We start from the raw sequence: 27,764 nt of genomic DNA, 5'->3' as shown, positions 1-27,764 counted from the left end.
TTATTGTAGTGATCTGTATAAGTTGTTACGAATAAAGTTTCTGATTATAAATGTTAATGAATTATTATTATTATTATTATTATTATTATTATATTTACATGCAAAGCATGCTAAGAAATACAATAAATACAATAAAACAAGGTCATGAGAACGAAACATAACACCGGCCTGAAGGGCGCACAATAATTACAATACATAGCATAACAAACCACAGGTCCCATTCACACACCAAGCACACAGCAATCACACAGACTACGTCAAAATGCTCATACTTATCCGGCCACTCCGCCGCCGGGAATCGAACACAATACGCCTCCCAAAGCAACATGATGTTATCCGGAACAGGTGTTTACTATGAACCGTACGAGGAACAGGCATCAACTCCGGCACACCCACAACAAAACACCGAGCCCGCGGAACCCAGACGGGTGAAGGGCTCCATGGAACAGGATGCACGCGGCCAACAATGTCAAAGAGCAAGGGGTTCTTATCATCATACGCCACGCCGGAGGCCAAGACGAGAGGGAGGGGCTTCTTCCCACGGGGCCGGGCAACGGGCAGCGCACTGGGTTCTGATTATAAATGTTAATGAAATTGTAACTTTTCATTAGCCTGGAGGAGACAAAAGCCGTGAGGAACATTAGCGATAAACAAAGACATTTCGACTTCTTTATGTGCGTCTTAGTAATGGTTTTCCATAATCTGGGTCAGGGGTCGAGGTCACCTATATCCAACGATTAATCTTCCCCAGGATGCAGCCCACAACAGTTGCCTAAGTCCCTAGTGGCTACATACTGCTAGGTGAACAAAGACATTAGGTGCAAAGAAACGTAGCGCAGAGGTCAGTGGAGTCGACTCGAATGGTCTAGGGCAGGTATGGTGCCCTTTGCAAGCACACCTGCAGCCCGCTGCAAGCACACCTGCGGTCCGCTGCAAGCACACCTGCGATCCGCTGCAAGCACACCTGCGGCCCGCACAAAGGATACTGTAATTTGTTCATTAACGGCCAAAATTGCAGTTTTTATAATTTAAACTATAGCTTTTTAATAGATTCAAAAGCACAAAAGAAACACGAATGCAGCTGTGAGGCTAAGTGCAAAGAACTGAAAAAACACTGCCAATACTGAGTCTGTACTTAGCTTTGTTAAATATGACAGTCACCTGGAATTGTTGTCAAAGGAATTTCAGGAAAGATTTCGTGATTTCTTATCTTTTGAACACCACTTTGCATTATTCTCAGCACCATTCACCTGTGATGTTGCCAAGTCAGAAGAAAGCCTGCAGATAGAACTACAGTATTATAAATGCTGTAGGATTATACACTCAGAGTAAAGTATCTTGACGTGGGGATCCTGGTTTATTTTCATACCTTCCTGAAAATTACGTCTCCGCGGTGTAGTGGTAAGACACTCGCCTGGCGTTCCGCGAGCGCTTTGTCATGGTTTCGTATCCTGGCCGGGGAGGATTTACTGTGCGCAAATCCTTAACTGTAGCCTCTGTTTAACGCAACAGTAAAATGTGTACTTGGTTGTAACAACGATTCTTCGCGGCGGGGATCGTATTCCAGGGACCTGTCCGAAACGCTACGCGTACTAGTGGCTGTACAAGAATGTAACAATTCTATATATCTCAAGAAAAAAAAGTTTAAAAACTCTAGAAAGTTTGCCACAAGGATTATGGCGATGTTCGGTTCTACCTATGTGTGTGAACAGTTATTTTCCTTCGTGAAATCAACAGAAACTTCTCAGAGAACAAAGCTGACTGATCAACACTTGTTATTTCTGATCAAAGTGAGAACTACAGACATTTCAGCCATAACAAAAATTGTCATTAAAAAGAGGTGTCAAGCCTCAGAACAAAACACTAAAAATTATTGAATAGTTGTAAATAAATGTTCATTTTAAACTGTTGTAAGTTTTGTACAGTGTATTTGTTGTTGTTGTAAAGAAGTCTATTTTGCCGTTTAAAATTTCATGTTTTCTTTTGTTAATCTGCTTCACATTACTTTGCATGCATGAATGTGGCTACCTGCTAAACCACTTGAATGCACATTGTATGTTTCTAAGTTTAAGTAATAACAATATTCTGCAATAAGTTTTATTAAATGACTTCAATTAATTGTCATGTGTGGCCCTCATGACAACACAAATGTGACCCATATGGCCATCGGGGGACTCTCAGTTTGACAGGCCTGGGGCCAGATTCACGAAGCATTTACGCAAGTACTTACGAACCTGTACATCTTTCCTCAATCTTTGACGGCTTTGGTTACATTTATTAAACAGTTTACAAGCATGAAAACCTCCCAATCAACTGTGGTAATTGTTATAAACAGCCTCCTGGTGCTTTGGAGCTCATTAACTGTTTAATAAGTGTAACCAAAGCCGTCAAAAATTGAGGAAAGATGTACACGTTCGTAAGTGCTTGCGTAACTGCTTCGTGAATCTCGCCCCTGGTCTAGGGTTGGATTCCCGGCCATGACAAGACGTTTGGGCACTTTTTTTTTTTTTTTTTTTTTTTTACAAATAGCAGTAAATAGGGACCTGGGAGTTAGGTAACTGTTGTGGAGTGTATACTATGAAAGGTCAGTCGTTGGCTATAGGTACCTCGATATGCCTAACAGGCTTCTTTAAATGACAATTCAAACATCGCTTTGCCCGGGAATCAAACTAGGGTCCATTCGGTTGTCAGTCGACTGCACTGACCACTTTCCTACAAGTCACACAATTTTAGGTTTTCAATATATGTTGAATTTATATTTGCTTCTAGTTGTAAATTACACAATAGAAAAACGCAGACATAATAATTTACGAGAGTAAATTTGAGGGACGGATCCAAGTTATTTACACAGAAACTGGTTAAGGTTCAGTGATAAACGAAATATACCGAGAGCTTTCCTGTACCGGTTGAGAATAAACAATGTTCATTTAGAGCAATATATTCAAGAAATGAAGAGTGATTTTAAATTTGTTATAGAACCCTTCTCGTGCTATCGAACATACACGCAAAAGGATAATTTTTCCTGCCAAGTACAGAGGTGTGAAAGCCATGGAAGAGTGTGGGCTGCGGTCTCTGTAACACGACACTCCACTCTTGTTAGTTGATAGTTCGTGGAGGTGTAGGGTACAGTGTGTCGGGTGTAGGGTACAGTGTGTCCGGTGTAGGGTACAGTGTACCGCTCGTCCTCATAAACAAAGGCCAAAGTCCATTCCATACAGCCGCCAAACCCTCTGTTTATGAATGAAAAAGGTTTACAAACGACTCACAACTGATGACGTTCGAGCATTACTCGATGCTTCGCTGAGGACACCTCTGTTCGAATCGCAACGCTGTAAATGCTTCACTCACGTACTACAAATACAAGCAATCACCAACAGAATCTAAACATGTAACGTTACCTAACCAATGCCTAAATATACACAAGATGCTAATATAGAACAATATTAATTTATATTTAAGAACATTTCTATTTTGAATGAACAGCATGTTAAAATTAGTGAATGCGTCTTTGGGGTCGACCGCTAGTTGGAATAGACTTGGTCTGAGGACAGGTTGCAGTGTATGTTGTGTAGGGTATATCAACATCAGAGGCTCGAAACTGTTCAACACGCTTCCACTACACATAAGGGGCATAACTGGCCGACCCCTCACAGTGTTCAACAGAAAACTCGATAAACACCTCCAAAGGATACCTGATCAACTAGGCTGTGATTCATACGTCAGGTTGTGAGCAGCCGCGTCCAACAGCTTGTCCAGCAACATGGAGGCCTGGGCGATGACTGGCCGCGGGGACGCTAAACCCCGAAACCAACTCAAGGTATACTCCAGGTAGGGTTGGGTGTAGGGAACAGTTTGTTGTTTAGACACAAGATTGAACCTCAGCAAATTTTCAGGTAGTACAAAAGTAGGTGAAGTATGAACTGGATATTCTGTCGCGGTCTCGAGGATAGTAGCATGTTTCTAAGAATAATCTGGCGGTTGATAGTTGGACAAGTGTATGATATGTAGTGCCTCGCTTATGTCTGATCTTTTGTTATAAATGTCTAGTGTTTCAGTATTGTTGGTTAGGATATCTCTGGTGATGGTATGATTATGTATATAAATTATGTGTTCTTTGATAGAATATAATTTATGTACATAATTTGTGAAGTTGGAAAATAGTCTTTGCAAATAAGCACGGAGAATACGCAGCTCACACCTCACCTACTACCCAACCGACATGGACTGGACAACACGTAACGTCACCTCACCAAACTTGGTTATATTTTCTGTAGTCACGAATTGGTATGTACTTAGCTTTTAGATAGTATACTGAATAGTGAGGAATTCTTTTAAAGTAAATGCAGCTAAAAAACAAACTTAAATATTCCTAGGTCTAGTATAGCACACATATGTACTATATTAGGCCTCAGATATAGTGTATTAGGCCTACGAAGTTTAGGTTAGTTTAGTGTGTCAAAGCAACACAAGTAAACAATATTTTTCCGGTTTTCCAACTCAATAGTTCATATTTCTACTTTCTAATTTCATTGTACGTCGGTATATATATTGTACTATGGTCTTCATCGTTACTGTAAGTACTAACAAAACAAGAAGATGGACTGTATAAGTATAACTTACAGCATTTGAAGTCGTCTTTGGTCAGTGATAAATGACAGGGTTGTTGTATTATCTACCAGCATGTTCCTAGGGAGTGTTGTGTTATGAACACCTTGCATATGGTTTCCTAGGCCCACCAGCTTGTAGATGGCAGGTCAGTCTTCTCGAAATCTTTGTGGTGGACATACCAATATAGGTATGCAGACGAGGAGTCACAGTAACGTGGCTGAAATATGTTGAACAAACCATACACTAAAAAGTGAAGGGACGACGACGTTTCGGTCCGTCCTGGACCATCGACTTGAGAATGGTCCAGGACGGACCGAAACGTCGTCGTCCCTTCACTTTCTAGTGTGTGGTTTGGTTACCAATGTAGGTAGCACGAAGGTGACAGCCTTCATTGGGGCATGTAAATTGGTATATACTTCATTTGCTTTTCAGAGACGGTTATATTGCTTATTGGGGCTGTTCTAGAGTATTAAATCAGTAGTCTTTTTTGTTTCTTAGTAAATAATGAAGTCCAATTTTTGGTCTGGGGCGGTCGGTTTCACTCCATTTGAAATTTAAAATTATATTTTTGATTACTTAAAATATTTTTTTCATTATTTTTGTATTACGTGTATAAAAATATTCAGTGAAACCGACAGCCCCAGACCAAAAAAAATGTTGATTCATACCCCTGACCTTCATACACCCTCCCCCTGACCTTGATCCACACCCCTGACCTTGATCCACACCCCTGACCTTGATCCACACCCCTGACCTTGATTCACATCCCTGACTTTGATACACACCCTCTGACCTTAATCCACACCCCTGACCTTGATACACACCCCTGACCTTGATACACACCCCTAACCTTGATACACACCCCTGACCTTGACCCACACCCCCTGACCTTGATCCACACCCCTGACCTTGATAAACACCCCTGACCTTGATACACACCCCTGACCTTGATCCACACCCCTGACCTTGATCCACACCCCTGACCTTGATCCACACCCCTGACCTTGATCCACACCCCCTGACCTTGATACACACCCCTGACCTTGATACACACCCCTGACCTTGATACACACCCCTGACCTTGATCCACACCCCCTGACCTTGATCCACACCCCCTGACCTTGATCCACACCCCTGACCTTGATCCACACCCCTGACCTTGATCCACACCCCTGACCTTGATCCACACCCCTGACCTTGCTCTACATCCTGAGGCACTGATCTAGTTTGGACAGGACTTTGCTTTTACCAGGTGTTGATCAAAGCCCTCGGGCGCTTTACTGGAATATATTAAGTTTCGTACAAAATACATCAAAGCGCAGGCAGGAGACTGGCAACAGTTGATAAACAATATGGTATATCTTTTTTTACTTCCCTTTCTGACAATGAGGCGTCGTTGGGGTGACAAATGGAGGAATTCGCAACAGCGGGATTATCGTGGTTTATTTTTCGCATGTACTTTAAAAGTACACAAATGTTTTATAGTTATTTATATACGGTAAGTTTTAATTTAAATCATCGTGGTGAAGTGTTAGAAATCTTGGTGCTAGACTGCTATCTATATAGGCGTAATGGCTTGGCGCTTTATCCTGATAGTTCCCTCCATAAACGGCCCTTGGATGCCATACATCAAGATGCATGTAATAAAATAATGTATCCTCATAATCCTCACCTCGTAAACAATGCCCAAATACCCGTTAATTCCGGCCAGGATGAACACATCGCGCGACACGTGGTTTGTATTTGTTTACTCCCATGATTTTCGAATGTCCATACCTTAAGAGTTGCCATCACACGGAAGACAGGCGCGTAGAGCTCATGTTGTATCTTTTTGTCTGCTCTATCTATTTCCTTCATGTCTGTTTACGGTTGGCAGGGGGTTTAAAGGGAAATACACACATATGACCACGTGTTCCTGGTTTAATATGCCTCAGGTTATGCTTATTTAAGTGACAGTCAGCTATTACAAACTGGTTAAAGAATATTTTGCAAATCAAAGTGAAATGTGTGAAAGTTTTAATTTGTGTTTTGCTTCCCGCATCATTCGATTTTTCCCGAGAAGTCACAAAGTAATGCTTCCGATAGTTGAGGTGTAGCTATTTCATCTGGTCTCAACCTTTACATAGAGCCAACCATGATAGAGCGTCGGCCTCACATGCATGGGGTCCACGGTTCAAGACCCATACAGCCCAGGTCATTGGAATGTTTATTTCCACGGAAGTGTGGATAGCAATTTACATCAGCAGGTTCGCGAGTCAACTGGGTCATGTCATATCTGTAGTTGAAACTGTGTATAGAGCCTGCCTGCACCATTTCACTGAGCGCATTCCATTTATTCACTGCTATTTTGATAGTGCATTATTTCTAATATCTATGTGCTCATTTGGGCACTTAATTTTCACCCGTGTCCCCCTTTTTCACGTACCAGAATAATTTTTTCGTCCTTTGTCTGCACTATTTCCTTCAGTATTGTTTTATGTGTTTATTATCTCTCCACGTTTCTATTCTTCTAGTAACGTGGTTAAATTATTTTAACCATAACTAACAAATTTATACCTATCACCACCGGTTCTAGTCCGGTAGCATACCTGAATTTTCTTCAGCTTCATTTTGTGTTTAACGAGATAACGACGCCATGCTGGTGCTGTATATTACATTACTATTCTGGCATATGGCATACAAGGTATACAACCATCCACGTGCAGCCGATGATATTCGTATGAGGGTACAGTTACCTAATTTTTGTGCTCTCTAATTCCAGAGCAATTTCCTGAGATATGTATCTTGTATTCGATCTCCTGTTGCCAGGTCATTCTTTTTGCATATATCATTCAAAGTGCACTTAAGTGCACGCGTGTGTATCCTTACCTGTAGGGTGTTGAGCTTTGGCTCTTTGGTCTCGCCTCTCTAACGGTGCAAAGGTTCCTGTGCTTATTGGGCTATATCATATCTACGTTCAAAACTGTGTATAGAGTTACAACCAACAAATTTCCACCACTTCACTGTGCATTCCATTTGTTCACTTCACTAAGAAAAGTATTCATGTCTGTCTCATTTGAGTATTTCCCCATGTTCGAGTATCACCCGTGTAAATAGTCTCTCCTTATCTGCCCTATCAATTTCCCTAGGAATTTTATGTGGTACTCATATCTTCACTAACTCTCTCTTTCAGCGACGTGAGGTTTAAATCTTGTAGCCTTTCCTCGTAAATAGTATATACATACACCCATACACTGATATGTATGTGTATGTGTGAAAAATGTATGTGTGTTTCCCTGTTCCCTGCTCCCTGTGTGTGTGTGTGCACACGCAAGTTTTGAAAAAGTTTTGAAAAAAGATGTACTGTACACAAAATTTAAAATGGCAGGGGAGGATGTATTAACAAAAAATCTAATTTGTTTTCAAAAGCAACATCTCAAACTGTTGTCAATCTAGATAGTAACTGACCTGATCATCTTGCTGGGAATGTAGTTGGCCGACACGTAGTTATTGGTGACGGTGTGGGCGGGGGTCAGGGAGGCTTCACACCCACACGCCCTCATGCTGGCAGCACGCGTCTCTACACGCCCTGCACGCGAGGGAGCTCTCTCTTGTTCACGTAACTCCCTGTTATTGTCTTTTGTTTTTAATTCCTTCGGTGCTTAATTTGTGCGCTGGGAACCTTGAATGTTAGGTTTGGCTGTTCCTTGGTTGTTGGAGAGGGGATGGGTGGGGGGGGGGGGCTTGGTTAGGCGCCTCGTGTGGGGCACGTGGGTTGTGGGTGTTGATGTGGGCACGAGGGTGGTGCAGCCTACATGTGTGGGCACGTGGCAGCCACTTGCGCGAGGGTGGGGCGCTGGTGAAGATATGAGTGTAACTGGTGTGGGCAAGTGTGTGTATGGGTACTACAAGTGTTGTCACGTGTGGGTACTACGACCAGTGTGGGCACGTGTATGGGTACTACGACCAGTGTGGGCACGTGTATGGGTACTACGACCAGTGTGGGGCACGTGTATGGGTACTACGACCAGTGTGGGCACGTGTGTGGGTACTACGACCAGTGTGGGCACGTGTATGGGTACTACGACCAGTGTGGGCACGTGTATGGGTATTACGACCAGTGTGGGCACGTGTGTGGGTACTACGACGTGTTGTCACGTGTGTGGGTACTACGACCAGTGGGGGCACGTGTATGGGTACTACGACCAGTGTGGGCACGTGTATGGGTACTACGACCAGTGTGGGCACGTGTATGGGTACTACGACCAGTGTGGGCACGTGTGTGGGTACTACGACCAGTGTGGGCACGTGTGGGTACTACGACCAGTGTGGGCACATGTATGGGTACTACGACCAGTGTGGGCACGTGTGGGTACTACGACCAGTGTGGGCACGTGTGTGATACTACGACAAGTGTGGGTACTACGACCAGTGTGGGCACGTGTGTGGGTACTACGACCAGTGTGGGCACGTGTGTGGGTACTACGACCAGTGTGGGCACGTGTATGGGTACTACGACCAGTGTGGGCACGTGTATGGGTACTACGACCAGTGTGGGCACGTGTGTGGGTACTACGACCAGTGTGGGCACGTGTGTGGTACTACTAGTGTGTGCGTATGGTCACAGGTGCGGCGCTCCACCACTTTACAACCACCTGATGACACTCCATCCTCCTCCCGCCCCCACCTCTGTTCACCGTGTTCAAGGCTCGACCAACATAACACGTGTGTCACTGTAGGCCAGTCCTTCAGCACAGCACCGAAAGTGGGTAGATTTTCAGGTGAAAAAACTCACTATACACAATTGACTCAAATCACTCCCCTTATGAGCGTGTTATATCTGTCGGGATATTTTCCTCAGCACTATTTATTACTGCTGGCCAAAGTTGAATTATGTTTACTGCCGACTCTAAAACACTTTTAGTTATCAAAGGGGGAAGTATGTACAGCGTGTCTGTTTCTCCGTCGTTTTAATCGTTTAGGTGGTCAGTCATCGTGACACGAGGCTTGATATCCTAGCAAGCGTAGTTTTGCTACCACGTGTTTCCCTTCACATCCACAAACGAATACACTCACTCGCGTTGGTATTAAACCGTATTTTATCCTTCTTTCTGATTGCTCGTTACTTGTCTGCTTGTTTATAGCCCAGTTCTCCAGTTAAAGATTCATTTGTTGAACTTTGTTTCTTCCCTCTTGTCATCCAAGAAGATGAGAGGCTACCGCGCAACCACATTATTGTTCTTCCTGATGTAGGGAGATACGCAAGGTAATGGTAGTTAAATTCGTGGGTTTGAGATACGCGAGGAAATGTAGTTAAATCGGTAGGTTTTCAGTCACTTAGGCGCGGACGTGTCTCTCTGAGGGGTCAAGACGCCAGCTTGGCCTCGGGTGACGGAGTGGTGTGTAAGTCCCACCTCCTCCTGGCGCTCACCCGGCCACACTGGTCTCTCACTGACCCATACACTGCTCGCAGCCACGCCCCCCACCACACCTCCCTACGTCACCCCTCTCCGCCCCCCATCCCTCATTTCATCCCCCCCCCCATCTCTCCCTCCCTCTCTCTCTCTCTCTTTCTCCTACGTCACTCCACCCTCCCCATTCACACCTCCCTACGATACAATGAGCACACACTCCTATCAATATCAACCCGCTCCGCCCCCCTTCCCCACACACTTTCCTACATGTCGCACACTAAGAAAGCGTTAGGTTAGGAGTATGGATTGTGGATGAGTTGATTGGGGATGGGAGCATGACATGAGGATGGATTGCTGAAAGGGATGGGTTGGGATGGGATAATGGCTTAAGAATGGGTTAGTGGGGGTGAGAGCATGGATTACAATGAGTTGCCACGGGATGGGGGAATGGCATGAGATGGGTTAGTAGGGGATGGGAGCATGGAATGATGATGATAGGTTAGTGAGGAATGGAAGCATGAATTTAGATGTGTTGGTAGGAAGGGGGAACTTGAGGATGTGTTGGTAGGTGCTGTTGTGGTTGGCAAAGGTAACTGACAGGGCCCTGGTATTGGGTGGGGATGGTAGCACTTAACTTGTGTAATGGTAGATAGGATAATTATGGGTAATGAGGACGAGCAGAGGTGAAGAGGCAGCGGGTGGGGTGGTGACAACGTTTAATATCCCAAGGTCAGAGGGGACTTGTGGAGGTGATGCAATTGGTGAGGGCATGACTATGTTAAAAGCGGGGAAGTTTTAAATGATAGATTTGTTCTGAATCTGAATTTGTTAATGAAGAACCGACCCTGCTGGTGGAATGATCTTCATGCCAGGCACCCACACTTTGATGCCTACTGTCATCAGCCCAATGTCAATGGACGGAAACTCACTCTATGTTAGAGGGAGTGAAAACCTTAGAGTCCTGGGTGATGAACAACCAACTCACCGCAGAGGAGGAAGATTAGACTATGCTCTTCTGCTGAATGCACAGGAAACGGATGCCAGTACACACATTGTGCACAGTTTATGTAGTGACCACTGGGCACTGATTACCACCGCCGACATGAACAAGAGAAGGAAAGAGACAAATAAAAGAAAAAGGTTATCACTCAGACTGGATATGAGGCCGCACTTTATAAACAAGATGAGTGACTGGTTCACGGAATACCAAATCAAGATGACATTGATAAATTTGCTGATGACCTTAGTAACCAAACTGAGTTCCGCACCGTACGACTGGGCGAAGTAACCCTCAGTAAAATATAATAAAATGGTATGAGAACGATTACATAAAGATGCTCAATGCAAATGTAAGGAACATGAGTAGAGAGTACCGGAGACATCCCACTGACAGCAACCAGTTGTTTAAAACTGTGTCAAGTAGCCAGGGAAGAGAAGGTTAAAGAGCGGGAAAGACAATGGCTTGACTTCACTAGCTCTATTGGAATATAAACATCTGCGAGACAAGTGTGGGCAAAAATTCAGGTAGCTAAGGGGGGCAGAACTCGGTCTACGGCTCACAAAGACCCCAAGGGTAAGGCCGAGGAACTAATTCACAAGTGGAGTGATACAGCATCACCTTCCTCCCTCCCTGCAGAAATAAGCAGGGAACAGCTCCTCCGACATAATGACAGAAGAATTAGGATAAGAGTACAGTCTAGCGATGATGAGTATGGGAAACCAATCACAGCCCAGGAAGAAAGGGGAGACTATGAAAAAGTGTAAAAGTACTGCACCTGGTGAAGATGACGTCACCTACGACATACTCAATGCACTGTGTGAGTTGGCTGGGGATCCACTACTCCACCTGTTTAATTAATCATTCCTAAGTGGAGTGTTGCCCTCGCAATGGAAACACGCAATAATCGTTCCCATACCGAAGCCCAATGACCCTGACAATTACAGACCTATCAGTCTCATGTCATGCACTTGCAAGATGCTTGAAAGGATCAGCCTAAATCGACTGTTGCACAAAATAGGCAGGCTAGATAGGGGAGTCAATGGATTTGTTAAAGGACAGCGCACAGGAAATTATATAGTAATTACTTGGCTAATGACACAGCTAGGTACTCTGTATTTGTTGACATCAAAGGAGCCTTCGACAAAGCCAACGGATTGTGATCCTGGATGAGCTTGCATGCATTGGGTGTCAAGGGGAGACTCATGAGATGGACTGAAGATTACCTTACAGGGAGGAAAGCCAAGGTCTGCTTTAACAGAACAATCTCGAGAACAATGAGTATGAAACTCGGGACCCCCCAAGGAGGGATCTTAAGCCTTACACTGCAAATATTTGCAAATATTTAATTTCCGGAAGGAACACAACAAGTTGGGTATGCAGATGAAGTCCTAATACAAGCTCCCACCTTGGGGAAAATTAAAACAGTCCATTGAACTCCTTGGAAGGAAATGTGTTGAACTCGGCTTCACTCTCTCCACAAACAGGACAAAAGCATACTCTCAACACAAGAGGGGAGAAAATGAAGAACTACAAATTAATGGTGTAACACTTGAATGGGTTGACCACTGTCGGTACCTTGGTGTCACTGTCTAACAAGGAAAAGAAAGAGGAGCTCAACCAACTCATAGGAACATGTAAAAGTCGACTCAGGCACTGAAAGCAATATCCTGGAAAGGGCATGGGGCCTCTATTGCCGTCCTTAAAATGATATACACAGCCTATGTGCGCTCTGTCATAGACTATGCCGCACCAGTTTTGTGCACTTATTCCCAAAGCTATATGAAAAAACTTGAAAGCATGCAAAATAAAGCCATGACAATCATTCTTGGAGTCCCACGAACTGCCAAAACATCCAATCTACGAGAGGTGTTGTCCCTGCCGTGTTAAAAGCAAAATTAAGGAATTGAATGCGAAATTTGTAATTAAGATAGCCAGAGATTCCCCATTACAATGATATTGGCAAGAAAAAACTGAGTTCTGTGCTACTTACAGGAAGGAGGGGACAGGAAAAGCAAAAAATGGCATCGCAGATCAGTCTGCTACCTCGAAGAACTTCACCTGCTTGAGCAAGCCCGTGAACTCATGCCTGTAGAGAGATTACCTCCCTGGGAGGATGACTCATGCAGGATTATCATCAATGAAATGACAATGAAAATGTCCAACATGATACCACAATAAATGAGGCACAGGTATCTGGAGGAAATTTATTAGCCGGAAATGAATTAGGTCAAATATACACTGATGGGTCATCTAATACTGTCAATGGCAAGGCTGGTGCAGCATACACTGTAATTAGGAATTTTGCCTTTCAACGCAGAAATGAAGAAAACGTACGTATTGAGAGCTTGGCCTCTTCAAATCAAGCAGAGCTAACTGCCATTGTTATTGCGTTGAGATTCCTTGAACGAAACACTAACGGTGCACAGATTCACAAGCAGTGCTACAAAGCCTCAGTAAAAATCGGGCAGAAATCTTGCATATTGGATACTTCATACCAAAACTTTTCAACAAATTAGATGTACTATCAAACAATATCATCGTGACAAGATAACTAAAGAAAGGAGGATAGAAGAACAAATCAGTGAATCTGTATGCTGGTACTATATGGTTGCTGCTGGCAATCCCAATCAATATGGACGAAGAGGAGGTAGTCACGGGAGAGAATCAATAATAGCAAGAATCCGTCTTGGATACAAATATCCATGGAGATTCCGAATGGAATCAATAGCTGATCAGCGGAGTTGCAGAATCTGCAGTGAGAGTAATGGACACCGCCTTGACCACTACCTGAGAGTGTGAACATCTAAGAGTCATTAGAAATGTGTACAATAATAAACCCCACATTGTTTGAGTTAGGAAAACACTATTTGTCAAATATTGATAGTGTTCTTAAGAGATTCCCCCATTTTGCACCCGCAAGATAACGTAAGATTTTAAGGGTTGACAATGTTAATATTCTTGTTTGAGAAGCTGTTTACTTGAAACAGTTAAGCAAGTCCCAGCTATGTCTGGGCACAAGTGACTGGATGAACAACCCAGCGGGTTTTCTTCCAATTGAGGTGTGTTGTACATGTTGCTATGATGGTATGTCCACTCACAGGATGAGTGGCGCTGCCCAATAAATTCGCCCCTCGGGGCAAAATTTTTAAAATATAATTTGTAAAGTCCACTATGGGTTCACCATAGCCCGTGCTACTTCGAACTTTTTGTTCAGAGTAGCTGAATCTAAAACAACAGCGAAGGGAGTATATTGTTCTTTGTATAAATATACAAAAGATTATTGAATTTCCTTCATATTCTTTTAAATTTAGCTTAATGTTAATTATAACTTTAGTAATGAAATAACTTTCAATCAATTCATATTATCCAATGAATGACTGGTTTGATATTTATGTAGTGCATCAGGAATGTATGATGTCGCCCAGATTATTCAGTATATACATGACTGGGACAACAGGAGGTTCATGATGTGAATATTAGATAGTTGTACACCTAGGCTAGAGACCTAAGGTGAGTAATTGTATTATGTCTAATTTTATTTAAGCAGATGTATTTACTTCAACTCAGTTAAAGTGAATTACATAGTCAAGTTGAACATTTTGTTCATGTGCGCGAGAAATGTTATTCAAAGTTAAAATGTTGATAAATAGAAAGTTATGGTTAGGGAGAGAAGAGGGAATGCATTTTATGAAACAAATATGAATGGGAAAGTGATGTAAGTGATCAACCAGTTTAAATATAACGATCCAAGTTTCATAACTCGTCCTCACATCAGTTATTGATAGGTTACATATGTTGAATAATTGTATGTTTATATAAGGTAGCAATATAAACAGTTGACGTTTAGCACTGGAGAACAGGCCCGGTCGTCCATCATGTTCATCTGATAAATATATGAATTTAACAACCAACAAGCACAAATCACTTGGAAATGAACGATGACATGTGCAGCAAGCGCTTGACAAGATGCAGACGAGGAGTCACAATAACGTGGCTGAAGAATGTTGACCAGACCACACACTAGAAGGTAAAGGGACGACGACGTTTCGGTCCATCCTGGACCATTCTCAAGTCGATCAGCTTGACTAGATCTTAAAGCCCAAAATTTAGACAGATTGGGAGGATAAAGAGTCGAAGTTTACATAATCAACGTTAAACAGTGATGGCTTACTATTCAGCTGCAGCCAGCCACGCTCTCTGGATCCTCTGGATGAGTTAGGTTAGATTTTGACTTGGATAACGGTAGGTTCGGCTATAGTTAGATTAGGTTAGGCTTGCTTTGACTTGCTTAATACTAGGCTATGGCAGGTTAAGTTGGGTTTGGTTTGGAAAAAGATTAGCTTAGGCCATAAATCAAGTTAGATTAGGGTTAGTTTGGGGGTTAGGTTAGGCTATGATCAAGTTTGGTCTGATTTCGGTTAGGCTATATATGGGTACTGCTTATTAGGCTTGGTATTTTTGGTATGGGTATGTCTTTGGTAAAGTTAATTTAAGGTGTGATTTGGATACGTTGGATAGTTTAGTAAAGGGCCATTCATCTCGTAACCCCCCATTTGCTGTTTATAAATATATAATTTACAGTTGCATTATAACATAATGTAACATTTAATATATAAATAAACACTTTCTAGTCTAACATTCGGCAATACAACGAAGACTTGTTTATATTTGCACTTCCTTGGTTGCCAGTACACTAGTCTGGGTAGTTTGCTTATTTGATCTATAAAGATGGTTAAAACTATATATTTTATCAAATCTAATTAAAGTTCTAATTAATATAAAGTTGAACCTGTTAAGTGATACATCAGTTTTTTTTTTTTTTTTTTTTTTTGCAGGGATATTCCTGCGCGGGCCCTAAGCCTCTGGCTGGCCCACTAAGTGTTGCTTGTTTCTGTTTTACTTGGGCGGAGTATGAGTATTTATGACTACATCAGTGTTTTATATCATCCAGTTTTGTTTCACGAAATGCAAAACATCCACCGTTCATAATTTATAACAAAAGGCTGAGTAAAATAAATACATGTATCACAAAGGGGATGATTATGGAACGCAAAATGCTTAATCTTTGCACAGTTGTTTTGGTCAGTCAAGTACACAAATCACTTTCAAATTGCTCAAAAACTCATCATATAAATAATAAATACACAGGGAAATAGATCACCGATACTTCGTTCCAATATGATCTGAGACCCTTGTTGGTCCACGGGAGAGAGTGCAAGAAGGTCTTGAGGATCTTGGTTCCAGGCTCACTGAAACTACAAGAGACCCCTAGAACGGCAAGTTTTCTCTTCCAGCGCCAGTGTAGCGATCTAGAGGGGAATTGACCGCTGCATCCTCGGTTCCTGCCCGGCGTCGGAAAGGAACTATCGGGGAAAACGCCAAGCCATTACGACTATATAGCACTTGGAAGAGATAAGGATTTGGGATGGGACGACGGGGAGGGGGGAGAGAAATGGTGTCCAACCACTTGGACGGTCGGGGATTGAACGCTGATCTGCAGAAGGCGAGACCGTCACTCTACCGTCCAGCCCAAGTGGTTGAGCCCAGCGTCGGAGGATTTCGAAGAAATCTAGAAAACAAACTTGCCTTTATTTCCTCTTAATGTCCACTATTTGTAACCAATCAGACATGTGACTGCGTAACCTTGAATAATAAAGTGTATAACACGAATAATAAAAAAAGAAGTGGTAGGAGAAATGAATATTCATATGTAAACGTTTTTCTGAATGCTCTGTATTACCTTCTCTGAGACTATGGGTCCCTACAATTGCACCAGAGGTGGTACCATGTTATAATACAGTATTTAAGACAAAATAAAATAGTTATATATATATATGCTCAAAAAATATCTTAAAAAGTTTATGTTACGTAAAATAATTTTTTAACATATGCCTCGGCTTCGTTCTATATTCACAATCTGGGATCCAAAGTTCGATTCCCGGGCAGGACAGAAATGATTGGGCGCAAATATAGAACGTTTAGGCGAGATTGCTGGGAGACAACATACGAGACATATAGAACTGAAGAAGAGCCCCAGGCTTGCGTTAAGTATTAGAACAATGGCTAAGATATTCAACCATGGTAATAATAATGTTGGCAACTGACCCTCGCAAGAATAGTGCATACAAAATAATTAAACTTGACAAAGTCAATATCATTGATTTATAACTTCTTGGCGCCAGTAACCCAAAATACCAAGTTTCACTAAGACTAACCATTTACTACCAAGCTAACCATCACGGGGCGTTGTTTGCTAATATATCAAAGCATTACTTTATATTTCTTTAGCACCTGAAGACAGATGAAATGTTCGAAGAAGACTACGAAAAATAGTTCCATGAATGAACCCACAGATAAAACAAGAAAAATATATGCCAAAATACAAGAACCAGTATGTGTATAAATATATATAATATAATATATATATAATATAATATATAAATATATATAGAATGCAGGATCAGAAACTGATATGCAGATGATGTCACATTTAACTCCTTACACGACTTTTTAATGGTCCAGGACAGACCTATACGTCCTCAATTCTTATTTTTCAGATTTATGGGTTGGATGTCAGATACAGATAGAAAGATACATACTAAAATGCTTATACTTTTCATGAACATAGCACCGCATTCAGTAAATCACATAAAATATTTTACCAGAGGTAAAAAACCTTACTCAAGTAATATTTTTCATACATAACAATGAACTGGTTTAATATTGAGGAAAACATTGACAATATGGAGAGCACCAACTTTGTTATGTTTTACTTGCGTTTAAAGCCAATATTACCCATGATTAGATATGAGTATCATGCTGCCTACTTCTGAAGGCTGTTGTTGAGGAAAGTGATGGTAATATCTTGAATAGTTATGTTGCCCAGTCTAGCGTAGTCAGCAGCGGAGGTGACCACAGCATCTTGCAGGCTAGGCGGAGGGCGGCGGTCGAAGGGGAAGCCCATAGGACGTTTGTCAGGGAACTTGGCGTCCAGGATCCCGCAGAAGGACACAGCGTCGGCACATCTGCGTACTGCTGGCTGATCCACCTGTCAGGGGCCGCAGTTGGTCACTATCTGTTTATTGTCTTCATTCATTCCCAGCCCCAGGAAGTTGACTGACAAATTAATCCCATGAAATAACACTAATGATAATAATAAAGTTTGAACAAGTTGTAACACCAACATTTAAGGTTCCTCTTCTTGCACGTCAAAACAGATTACGTACACTCAGTGAACATATAGTCTCAGTGAACTCAGTTTCGATTATATTATGATAAAAAGGAAACGTGGAAATTTCGCAGAAGATACTGATATTAATAGTAATAAATCGTATTGTTAATTAACATACAAATTTAAACTAATATAATACAACAGTCAATTCCAACGACTCATGAAAAAATGAGAAGTTTCATTGTGTGTTGAAGAGCTGTGACAAAAATGGTGAGGACAAAAATGGTGAGGACAAAAATGGTGACTGACCTTATCCTTGTCCAGGTCTGTGAGCATGAAGAAGAGCTGGTAAGTCATGCCCTCTGGTTTACTTCGGGGCAGCAGCAGGTGGTCAGGCCACCCACACCCACAGAAGTTGGCTTCAGTATTTTGTGGTGCTCCTGAGGTGAAGGTGATTATTTCTGTTAGTAGGAACATTTTGGTAGTGTCCTATTGCCACATTACTCCAGTCGCATGCGGCATCATAAGCTAGGTATTGCTACTTTTAAAAGTTTGTAATTTTCTAACCACTGTGTATATGATTTATCTTTGTCGGAAGTAGGGAGCTTGCTAGGCTGATCAAGGTCCACAACAGTTACGTAACACGAACTTTTTCAGTGTCAGAGTAGATAATAAATGGAATGCATTAGGCAGTGATGTGGGGAAGGCTGACTCCATACACAGTTTCAAATGAAGATATGATAGCGCCCAGTAGGCTCAGAAATTCACACCAGTTGATTGACAGTTGAGAGACGGAACCAAAAAGCCAGAGCTCAACCCCCGCAAGCACAACTGGGTGAATACAACTTGTTGAGTACACGAATTCCTTATTTACTGTTGGGTAAACAAAGGCAACGGGTAAGATGTGCCCAAACATCTCGCTCGGCACGTGAATCCAACTGGAACTTTTGGTTGTAAATCATCTGCGCCGACCTCTGGCTGGCTTTTGATCACAGATCATGCCATTTATCCAGACATAGCAAGATTTCAGCAACTACACACAAACCTATTATTAAACAGATCAAGCAATTACGACATAGTCTCCAGATCCAGCTTTCTTAATGTAGACTCCCACATAGCCTATGTAACTATTAAGCTCGGTGATTTCACGATGGACATCATCCTCCCCTACATCACCCTAGTTTTCTTTTTTTGTCAAAGACGTAGGCTGATGATGTCTATGTGTATGGATGAAAAATTACTGGGGTAGAATTTGTTTTGAACTCGACTCGAACCCTCGCCAGCACAGATGCTTCACAACACCTGGCATAGCTAGTACTCACTAAACCCACTCTGGGGTTCTAATCTGGGGCTTAAATACCCCGAAATTAAAAATTAACTGTGTAAAATCTGTTTAGTCTTGAAAGCGGTTATATTTTTATCTTTTATGAAGGCCACTACTTCTCCCTCACCTGGCATAGCGGGGTTGACAGCCTCCAGGCTCCTGAAGGTGAACTCGCTGGAGGTGGTGATGGAAGATTCGCTGGAAGGACGCACAATCTGGTTCTTCCCAGGCTTCACTGTTAACTAGTGCATTAGTTCTGGTAGTCCATATAGCTTACGTGAACACGTCAGTATATTGTACATAACAAATATGGGATCACTTAGACAAGGCCAGTGTTTACATTTGTCATCAGCAAATCATATTTATCTATATGTTAATTAATCTAAATAGTAACAACAGTCATGTCATTCGACAGTAATTACAGCAGTGCTGAGAATAAATATTTTTTGTTAGAATCATACAAAATTGAAGTCACATCGACTGCCAGTGTCATTAAGGCAGCAGTCTTCATACTTCATGGATCTCAAACTCAACTTATCACCTAATAAGTAAGGATGCTGCACTGTGGCACCCCTACGGTTAATTGTAGAATGGGAGAGGTTATATAATTGATGGATACATAATGGTGTCCGACACTAAGATAGGATCGGATATAGTTCAGGGCAAGGCCTCGGATTCCATAATGGTAGAGTTTAAGTAAGAGGAAGTTATGGTTAACAGTATCAAAGGCCTTTCAGGTCAATGAAGAGTCCAATCGGAAACTCATTTTTGTCAAGGGCTGAGTAGATTATATACAGCAGACTATTAATAAAATCGTTGGTACTCTTTTGAGGGCGAAAGCCAAACTGACAGGTGCTAAATATGTCATATATATTACTGAAGGAGTAATATATAATAATGAGAGTGTGACGTGATTTACAGTAATACATATTACTGAAGGAACAATATATAATAATGAGAGTGTGTGACGTGACTTACAGTAATATATATTACTGAAGGAACAATATATAATAATGAGAGTGTGTGGCGTGACTTACAAATCTCAGTGAACTTGTCCATCTCAGCCCAGAGGAGCCGCTGCTCCATGAAGCCCATCTCCAGGCCACGCTCGTTGTGTTTAGGAGCCATGAAGATCCTCACTGTCACTGACTTTTGCTTTCCTGTGTTGTTTGTTATCTGCAACACACAAATTCATTTTAATTCACCATATGAATTTCGTCTTGCAAAGAAATTGGCAGTTTTAATCGAGGTATTGACTTACAAGAATGATAAAGCTATTTTAAAAGCAAATTAAAATTTGTAATTCCTGTGAACTTACTAAAAATTATAGCAATTCATCTTTTGTGACAACTGGCAGTATTTTAAGCAAAGATAAAATATTTCAGCAATAGTTCAGGTTTCGCACCAGTTTCACAGTAGCTTGAACTTGTCGCATTTGAGGTTTTTTGGGCAACGGCTGACAGAATCGCATCAGCGCACATCACTGGTGAGTAGTCTTTCAGAATAGCGATTGGTTTCTTTTAGTATAAACCGTAAACCGAGCCCAACCTCCTGTTTAGATAGTACTTATAGTAACGATGAGGACCATGGTACATATATTGACGTAAAAATAAATTAGGAAGTAGAAATCAGAACTACTGAATTTGCACAAAACAAACGTTTTTGTACTGATGTTGCAAAGAAAACTTAACCAAACCTAACCTAACCATCCTAGGCCTAATACACGCTGTCTGAGGTCTAATATAGTACATATTATATATGCTATAGTAAGTCAAGGATTATTTAAGTGTCATTTGCCCCTTGACAAGAGTGAGATAGCATTAACATAGCTCGTCTGAAATCTTTTTGCTATCTTATTGGACGATATTTAAGCCCTTTTGATTATTCTGTGACACAGAAGGTGCTAAATAGTCTCCCGGGCTTCGCATTTTCTTTTGTTTTCTTACTTACAGACGACATCCACTGCATTAACGATTACTTAAGGGACACACCGACACAATGCACTGACCCACCAGACTACCATAATGATACCTATTTTCTAGTATCTAAAGCATACATAGGATTCTACCTTTGGGAAACAACGCCAGGCAACATTATCTCTTTTCAATGGAGTCCAACTTAACGCTCATTCCTTTGCACTAGGCTAAATTGTGATAGGTGGCTTTGCTATTCAAATCATATAGGCATTTTCTTATGCGTCGTGTAGCGTGTTAACGAAGGCGTGCTCATCGCCAGGAGTAAAAATATAATCTTAAACTATTGTTGACCAGACCATACACTAGAAGGTGAAGGGACGACGACGTTCAATCGTCTCACAATCAACTTGAGGGATCAGGACGGACCGAAACGTCGTCGTCCCTTCACCTTTTAGTGTGTGGTCTGGTCAACATACTTCAGCCATGTTATTGTGACTCATCGCCTGCATCTTAAACTATTGTTTTGCTATGAATCTCGCTCTTTTAATACGATAAAGTTATGTCGTAGGTTTTTAATACCTACACATGTTAAACGTAGCTACATGTGACCTTTCAAGTAGGACAAACCATGTTTCTTGTTGATACGGTATGATTTGCACCTCACTTTGAATTGCAAGTTCCATGTACATAAAGTACTGTAATGCCACAGCCAACAACCCACCACACAATATGCAACACAACACACACCACAGCATACTAAACACAGTGCACACCATGTCACACTACACAGTGCACCACATCAACAGCTCACCACACAGCACACTACAAGTGACAGTACCCAGTACATCATCAAACAACACAACAGCTCACTACGCAACACAATATACCACAACACAATATAGGAAAGCTGTCTGGTGTCCTAGTAGACACAGCCAACAACCCACCGCACAATATGCAACACAGCACACACCACAGCATACTAAACAGAGTGCACCACATCAACACCTCACCACACAACAGGTGACAGTACCCAGTACAACATCAAACAACACCACAGCTCACCACGCAACATAATACAGCACTTTTAAAGCTGTCTGGTGACCTGGCACAGGCAACCTTATGGGACCTCAGCAATAAGTGTGCATTTAATTATGTATGCCTTGATATTCTCTGTATAGGAAGGAATACGATAATTTGTTCAGTCTCATTAGCATGCGTCCCTCCTTCGTGAATGACATCGTGGGTCATATCTCAATTTACTTTTGATGTCGTGTTATTGGTTAACGTAAGCACCGTTCCAGACGTATAGCGTCAACGTTTTAGGGAACATTATTCATGTATCAGTCCGCTAAAGCAGCTATTTTATTTAACAATGAAACTTTAGAAGAAAGATTTACTCTCAGGCAAATTCGTAACTTTAGTATTTTATATCTACAATCATTTGCCGATTTGTTTTATAAATACCGATAAATCTCTTACACAGTATAATGGATTTCAACACCAGATTGTTTTTCCGGCATACGAATAAAGCGACAAAAACGTGGAAAGAGCCATTACACTTACTGGCTATACAAGAAATATATAAAACTCAGAAGAATTCATACCTGGAGATGATAATCGAAGGGAGCATGGTCGAGATGGGTGATGCGCAGCTGTACGGTGACAGGAGAGTTGAAGTCCAACCCTCTGGAAGCCTCAAACTCACGCACGTTCCAGCCAGTTGTGAGTTTGTTGAGCTGGTTCTGCCTCACAACACCCACCTTGTCAATCACCACGCCCGGCAGAGTCAGCTGGTGTGGAAATACAAGTCAATATACAAATATGCTTACTACAAAGTTTCTCCCATGTAACTCCACACACACACATCCCCCAATGGAACTCCACACACATATATCCCTCATGGAACCCCAGACACACACATCCCCCCATGGAACTCAACACGCACCAATATCCCCCATGGAACTCCACACACACACACACACATCCCCCATGGAGCTCCACACACACACACATCCCCCATGGAGCTCTACACTTACGTCCTCCATGGTGTAAGGCGGCTGCGTCAGCTTGTACTCCTGGAAGACGTCGTCCACAAACTTGTGCCAGCGGTAGAAGACTGGGTCTCTCAAGGCAGTCGCCGAGTCTCCCATTACTCCCATCTCCTCCTGAGGCGGGAAATACAAAGTAGTGTGGAATTTTACTGCCACTGTTGTCATTACTACACCACAATGTTTCGACTACTATATAACTTAAATAAAGTACATATTTTTATTATTTATAACAAGGAGTAATTTGATTTTCACTGTTGTACACCTGTTCAGTCAGAAGCGATCTAATTACTTGGTATATTAGGATTTTCATACTGTGGCACGAGGTCATTTGTGAGGTCGCGTTTCCTTTCACCTAATGGGCCTGTTCACTAGCAGTAAATAGGGACCCAAGAGTTACTCAGCTTGTTGTGGGAATGCATCCGAAGGGAGTGGGAGAACCTCGATATAAGCCTAACACGTACTGTATGTATAAACTTGCTGCCTGTTATATGTGCCCGCTTTTATTTTGTCATTTCTTTTCATCTTGTATATTATGTGGCCTGTGTTGTTGTACTTGTACTAGCCACCAACACCGGCCTGTGTTGTGTATGGTCAGCCTGTGTTGTTACGGTCGCGAGAACACCTATATTAGATGTTATAACTGTGTGCATAACATCTAGGTTGCTGTGACTGATGTTTCAACTTTATTGTGATGTTACTGTACCGTTTGGAATAATAGAGCTGAACCTTTTAACTCCGAATTGTTTAACAGATGGTTCTTGTTCCTGAATTAATCGTTAGTAATGGATTTAGAAAACTGTATATCTTGGAGCTGGTGATGTGAACAACATGGTTTCAGCAGTGGTAGTCGTAGTGGGTGGTTAATCATTTCCATAATTATTTCATTGGCTCATCGCAGTCTCTCCAAGGTATCCTCATCTGTATATGTAAACAAACTCATTAAGAGCATCCTGGCACATCAACCACCCTGGATAAGCACCTCCAAAGGATACCTGATCAACCAGGCTGTGACTCGTACGTCAGGTTGCGAGCAGCCGCGTCCAACAGCCTGGTTGATCAGTCCGGCAACCAGGAGGCCTGGTCGACGACCGGGCCGCGGGGACGCTAAGCCCCGGAAGCACCTCAAGGTAACCTCAAGGTAACCCTGCGAGACTTAACTGGAAACAACTGGTCTCAAACAACAACTTAACTGGTCTCGTGACCCTCAAGGTCACGAGACTTAACTGGAAGCTATACTAATGCGAGCTTGGGCGTTGATCGCCAGAGCTACTGCAGAAACTGGTAGCGTGACAAATAGCTGGATCAATGAACTCGAAGCCACCGACGTCGATGTAGGTGGGTTTGCGATATTGGTCAGTACACTTTAAGTGTGTCAGATACGTATTTCGATTCTTCTTGTCACTATCGAGTGAACGGACGAGTTATACCACCTGTTCCGAAGGTCACCATACTACTTTCTGCAACGAGCTAAAGTGAGTAGGAGATTTGGGATGTGATACAATCTCTCTATCACAGTGTAAAAACATCCCCAAAAAATCAAAACTGAAAATATTTATAAAAATAAAAAATATATTTACCCTATGTGCGTTGTCGAAGTCATGACAGAATGACAGCATCACGTGGCCCATGTTGTGAAGGTCGCCATAGAAGAGGTAATGTGGGCTCAGCCTATCATCTGCCTCAAATGCGTCTCCTAAGATGTCAATCCCTCGCTTTCCTGTCGTGACGTTATCAGAGAGTTGGATGCGCTCACCATTCGGCTGTTGGCAAGTTAAATTGTTTGATCAGTGAATATTTTGCATTAATTACTAAATATCATATTTGTTTCATTAGTTCTTATTCATTGAATATTATTTTTGTTTTAACCTTACAGAAAAATAAATCTGGATCAATGCGTTATGGAAATCTGTTATGATTCATAGCAAATTTAATAAAAATCAACCAGAAAGATTTCTTGCATAGCCTAGTTCATAGGCTATGACCTGGGAGCAGTTCATAGGCTATGAATTGTGAAGTTATCATTATACTTGATATACCTACATTTAGCATATATCCTTGGTGGATGGCGTCCATCAGTCGGGACCGCCAGAGCTCCATATCACTAATGTCCAAAAAATCAATCCCGGCATCGTTACGTCTCAAATCCTGAAATAAAAATAATAAAATATATAAACTCTACAAACTTTGATTATTTGTTCTGATCTCCTGCCATATAATAATATTGACCTTTCACTGCCTTAACCAACTTGATCATGGGTGTATCTCGCCGCTCCATGGTACTTTCCCTTCCGTGTCTAGCACTATAGAGAGGACTATAAAATGTCTTTAAAATTAAAACAGACTTAAGAACTAGTATCTTCATTTTCCGTGGGTAAACAATTTTGTCCCTTGGCACACTACATGCAAGTATGGTGATCAAACCACTTGAGTTTTGTTGACCAGACCACACATTAGAAGGTGAAGGGACGACGACGTTTCGGTCCGTCCTGGACCATTCTCAAGTCGATTGTGTATCAGATTTGCACAATCGACTTGAGAATGGTCCAGGATAGACCGAAACGTCGTCGTCCCTTCACCTTCTAGTGTGTGGTCTGGTCAACATACTTCAGCCACGTTATTGTGACTCGTCGCCTGCACTTGAGACTTATTGTTCATGTGGAAACTTTCCCCACATGTATTTTACCCAACCCATCCTCGACTCAAGTCCATTACATTCAGCGGTCAACCCCACAGACGCATTCATAAATTTTAACATGCTGTTTATTCAAAACGGGAATTTTCTCAAGTATAAATTAATATTATAATATATTAGCATATTGTGTATATATAGGCATAGGATAGGTTAGGTTAGGTGTTTAGGTTCTGTTGGCGATTATTTGTATTTGTAGTACGTGGGTGAAGCATTTATAGCGTTGTGATTCGAACAAAATTCGTCAGTGAAGCACTTGTTCCGGATATGTTCGAACGTCAGCAGTTGTGAGTCGTGTGTAAACCGCTTTTCATTCATAAACAGGGGGTTTGGCGGGTGCATGGAATCACTTTTGGATCTTTGTTTGGAGGACGGGCTGATTTTACCTGCAGTAAACAAGCAGTCGGTTTCGAGTTTTATTATCTCTCGCTCTGGTAAGCTGTTATTTTGATGGGTATCTGTAAGCCTGACCTCCGAGTATCTTAATGTATATGTTATGCTATATGTATCTCGTCTACTTTCCAGTGTTGTAATTTAGATGCTTTACTGTGTGCGAGTAGTGCATGTTCTAAGTATTCCTTGTTTCAGGAATTTTTACTGCCTTGATAGGATGTGGAAGTTCCGAACAATACTGAAGGCGGCAAGGCACTAGTGAGTTGAAAATTAGGACCATTGTAGTGAATTTATTGGTTTGAAAGTTCTCATAATCACCCTATCATTGTCGTGGCTGATGTTACGTGTGTATGGTTCTGTTCTTTCCTCGGATATTACTCCCAGATACTTTGCAAGTCATTTTCCTTCTATGGGGAGATCTCATTACATCTTGCATCCCGTATTTTGTCAGGTTCTTCATTTTTTCCCATATCAAAGTACTGTATCTGGAATTTATCTCCAGAAAATCATGTGATTTTGCGTTTCTAAGTGGAAGCCTATTTTAGTGCCTCATTCCGAGATAATTGTTATGCTGATATTATTATCTTCTGTAAAGGATGACACAAAGCTGTGATTTCTATTTACAATATGTTTGATGTGACGACTGGAAAGAGTATTTACGAAAAAACAGTAACTGGTGCCCCATACACTCACCTTCAGGAAGGTACCGTCCTGACGGATGCCCCAGGGCCGACCGGAGTTGTTAACAGTAAGCTTGGAGAAGTAACCATCTGGGATGGGCTCGCGCCAGTTCTCCAGCTTCTCCACACGTTTGAGGTTAACGCTGAGCCGCTCCATGTCGTACCTTGAGTTCGGACATCATTGTAGGCAGTGTGTGCTTGTCTTACACATAGATTATTAATAAGCATTTTATCGTTACATTTGGAAGATTGCACATTTCCCAACTGAACTCTATACATCAAAAGTATATTAATTCGACTACAGAGTGTACGAATGGGTAGCAACATTGCTATTTCACGTTGGGAACTATTAATGTTGGATGTCCCCGGTACTATCATCAAGAGGGTGTGAAAGAGATAAGGTAAAGAGACCTTATGAGACTGGTAAGATCATTGGCTTGGCTGTTAGAGTATCTTACCTGATCAACCAGGCTGTGACTCATACGTCAGGCTGCGAGCAGCTGCGTCCAACAGCCTGGTTGGTAAGTCCAGCAACCAGG

At 41.9% G+C, this 27,764-nt stretch overlaps 2 protein-coding genes across 2 annotated transcripts in view; both read right to left on the bottom strand.

The window, feature by feature from the left end:
- LOC123767404 (probable G-protein coupled receptor B0563.6) overlaps window positions 1–10,035 on the bottom strand; it is a 61,717-nt gene extending 51,682 nt beyond the window's left edge. The window contains exon 1 of the mRNA XM_045757082.2: window positions 8,056–10,035. Within this exon, the coding sequence (XP_045613038.1) occupies window positions 8,056–8,150 (95 nt within the window). The 5' untranslated portion in view covers window positions 8,151–10,035. The remainder of the gene's footprint in view (window positions 1–8,055) is intronic.
- Window positions 10,036–17,550: 7,515 nt separating this feature from the next.
- Window positions 17,551–27,764, bottom strand: part of LOC123767403 (phenoloxidase 1) — a 31,279-nt gene continuing 21,065 nt past the window's right edge. Inside the window, 12 exon segments of the mRNA XM_045757081.2 lie at window positions 17,551–17,844; window positions 17,846–18,049; window positions 18,482–18,612; window positions 19,624–19,731; window positions 20,534–20,654; window positions 20,656–20,672; window positions 23,017–23,065; window positions 23,068–23,202; window positions 23,449–23,577; window positions 25,041–25,223; window positions 25,504–25,608; window positions 27,239–27,389. Of these exon segments, the coding sequence (XP_045613037.2) occupies window positions 17,803–17,844; window positions 17,846–18,049; window positions 18,482–18,612; window positions 19,624–19,731; window positions 20,534–20,654; window positions 20,656–20,672; window positions 23,017–23,065; window positions 23,068–23,202; window positions 23,449–23,577; window positions 25,041–25,223; window positions 25,504–25,608; window positions 27,239–27,389 (1,375 nt within the window). The 3' untranslated portion in view covers window positions 17,551–17,802.

Source organism: Procambarus clarkii, chromosome 74, assembly GCF_040958095.1.
Source record: "Procambarus clarkii isolate CNS0578487 chromosome 74, FALCON_Pclarkii_2.0, whole genome shotgun sequence".
In the NCBI taxonomy this organism is placed as follows: Eukaryota; Metazoa; Arthropoda; class Malacostraca; order Decapoda; family Cambaridae; genus Procambarus; species Procambarus clarkii.
This window is presented reverse-complemented; position numbering and strand designations above follow the sequence as displayed.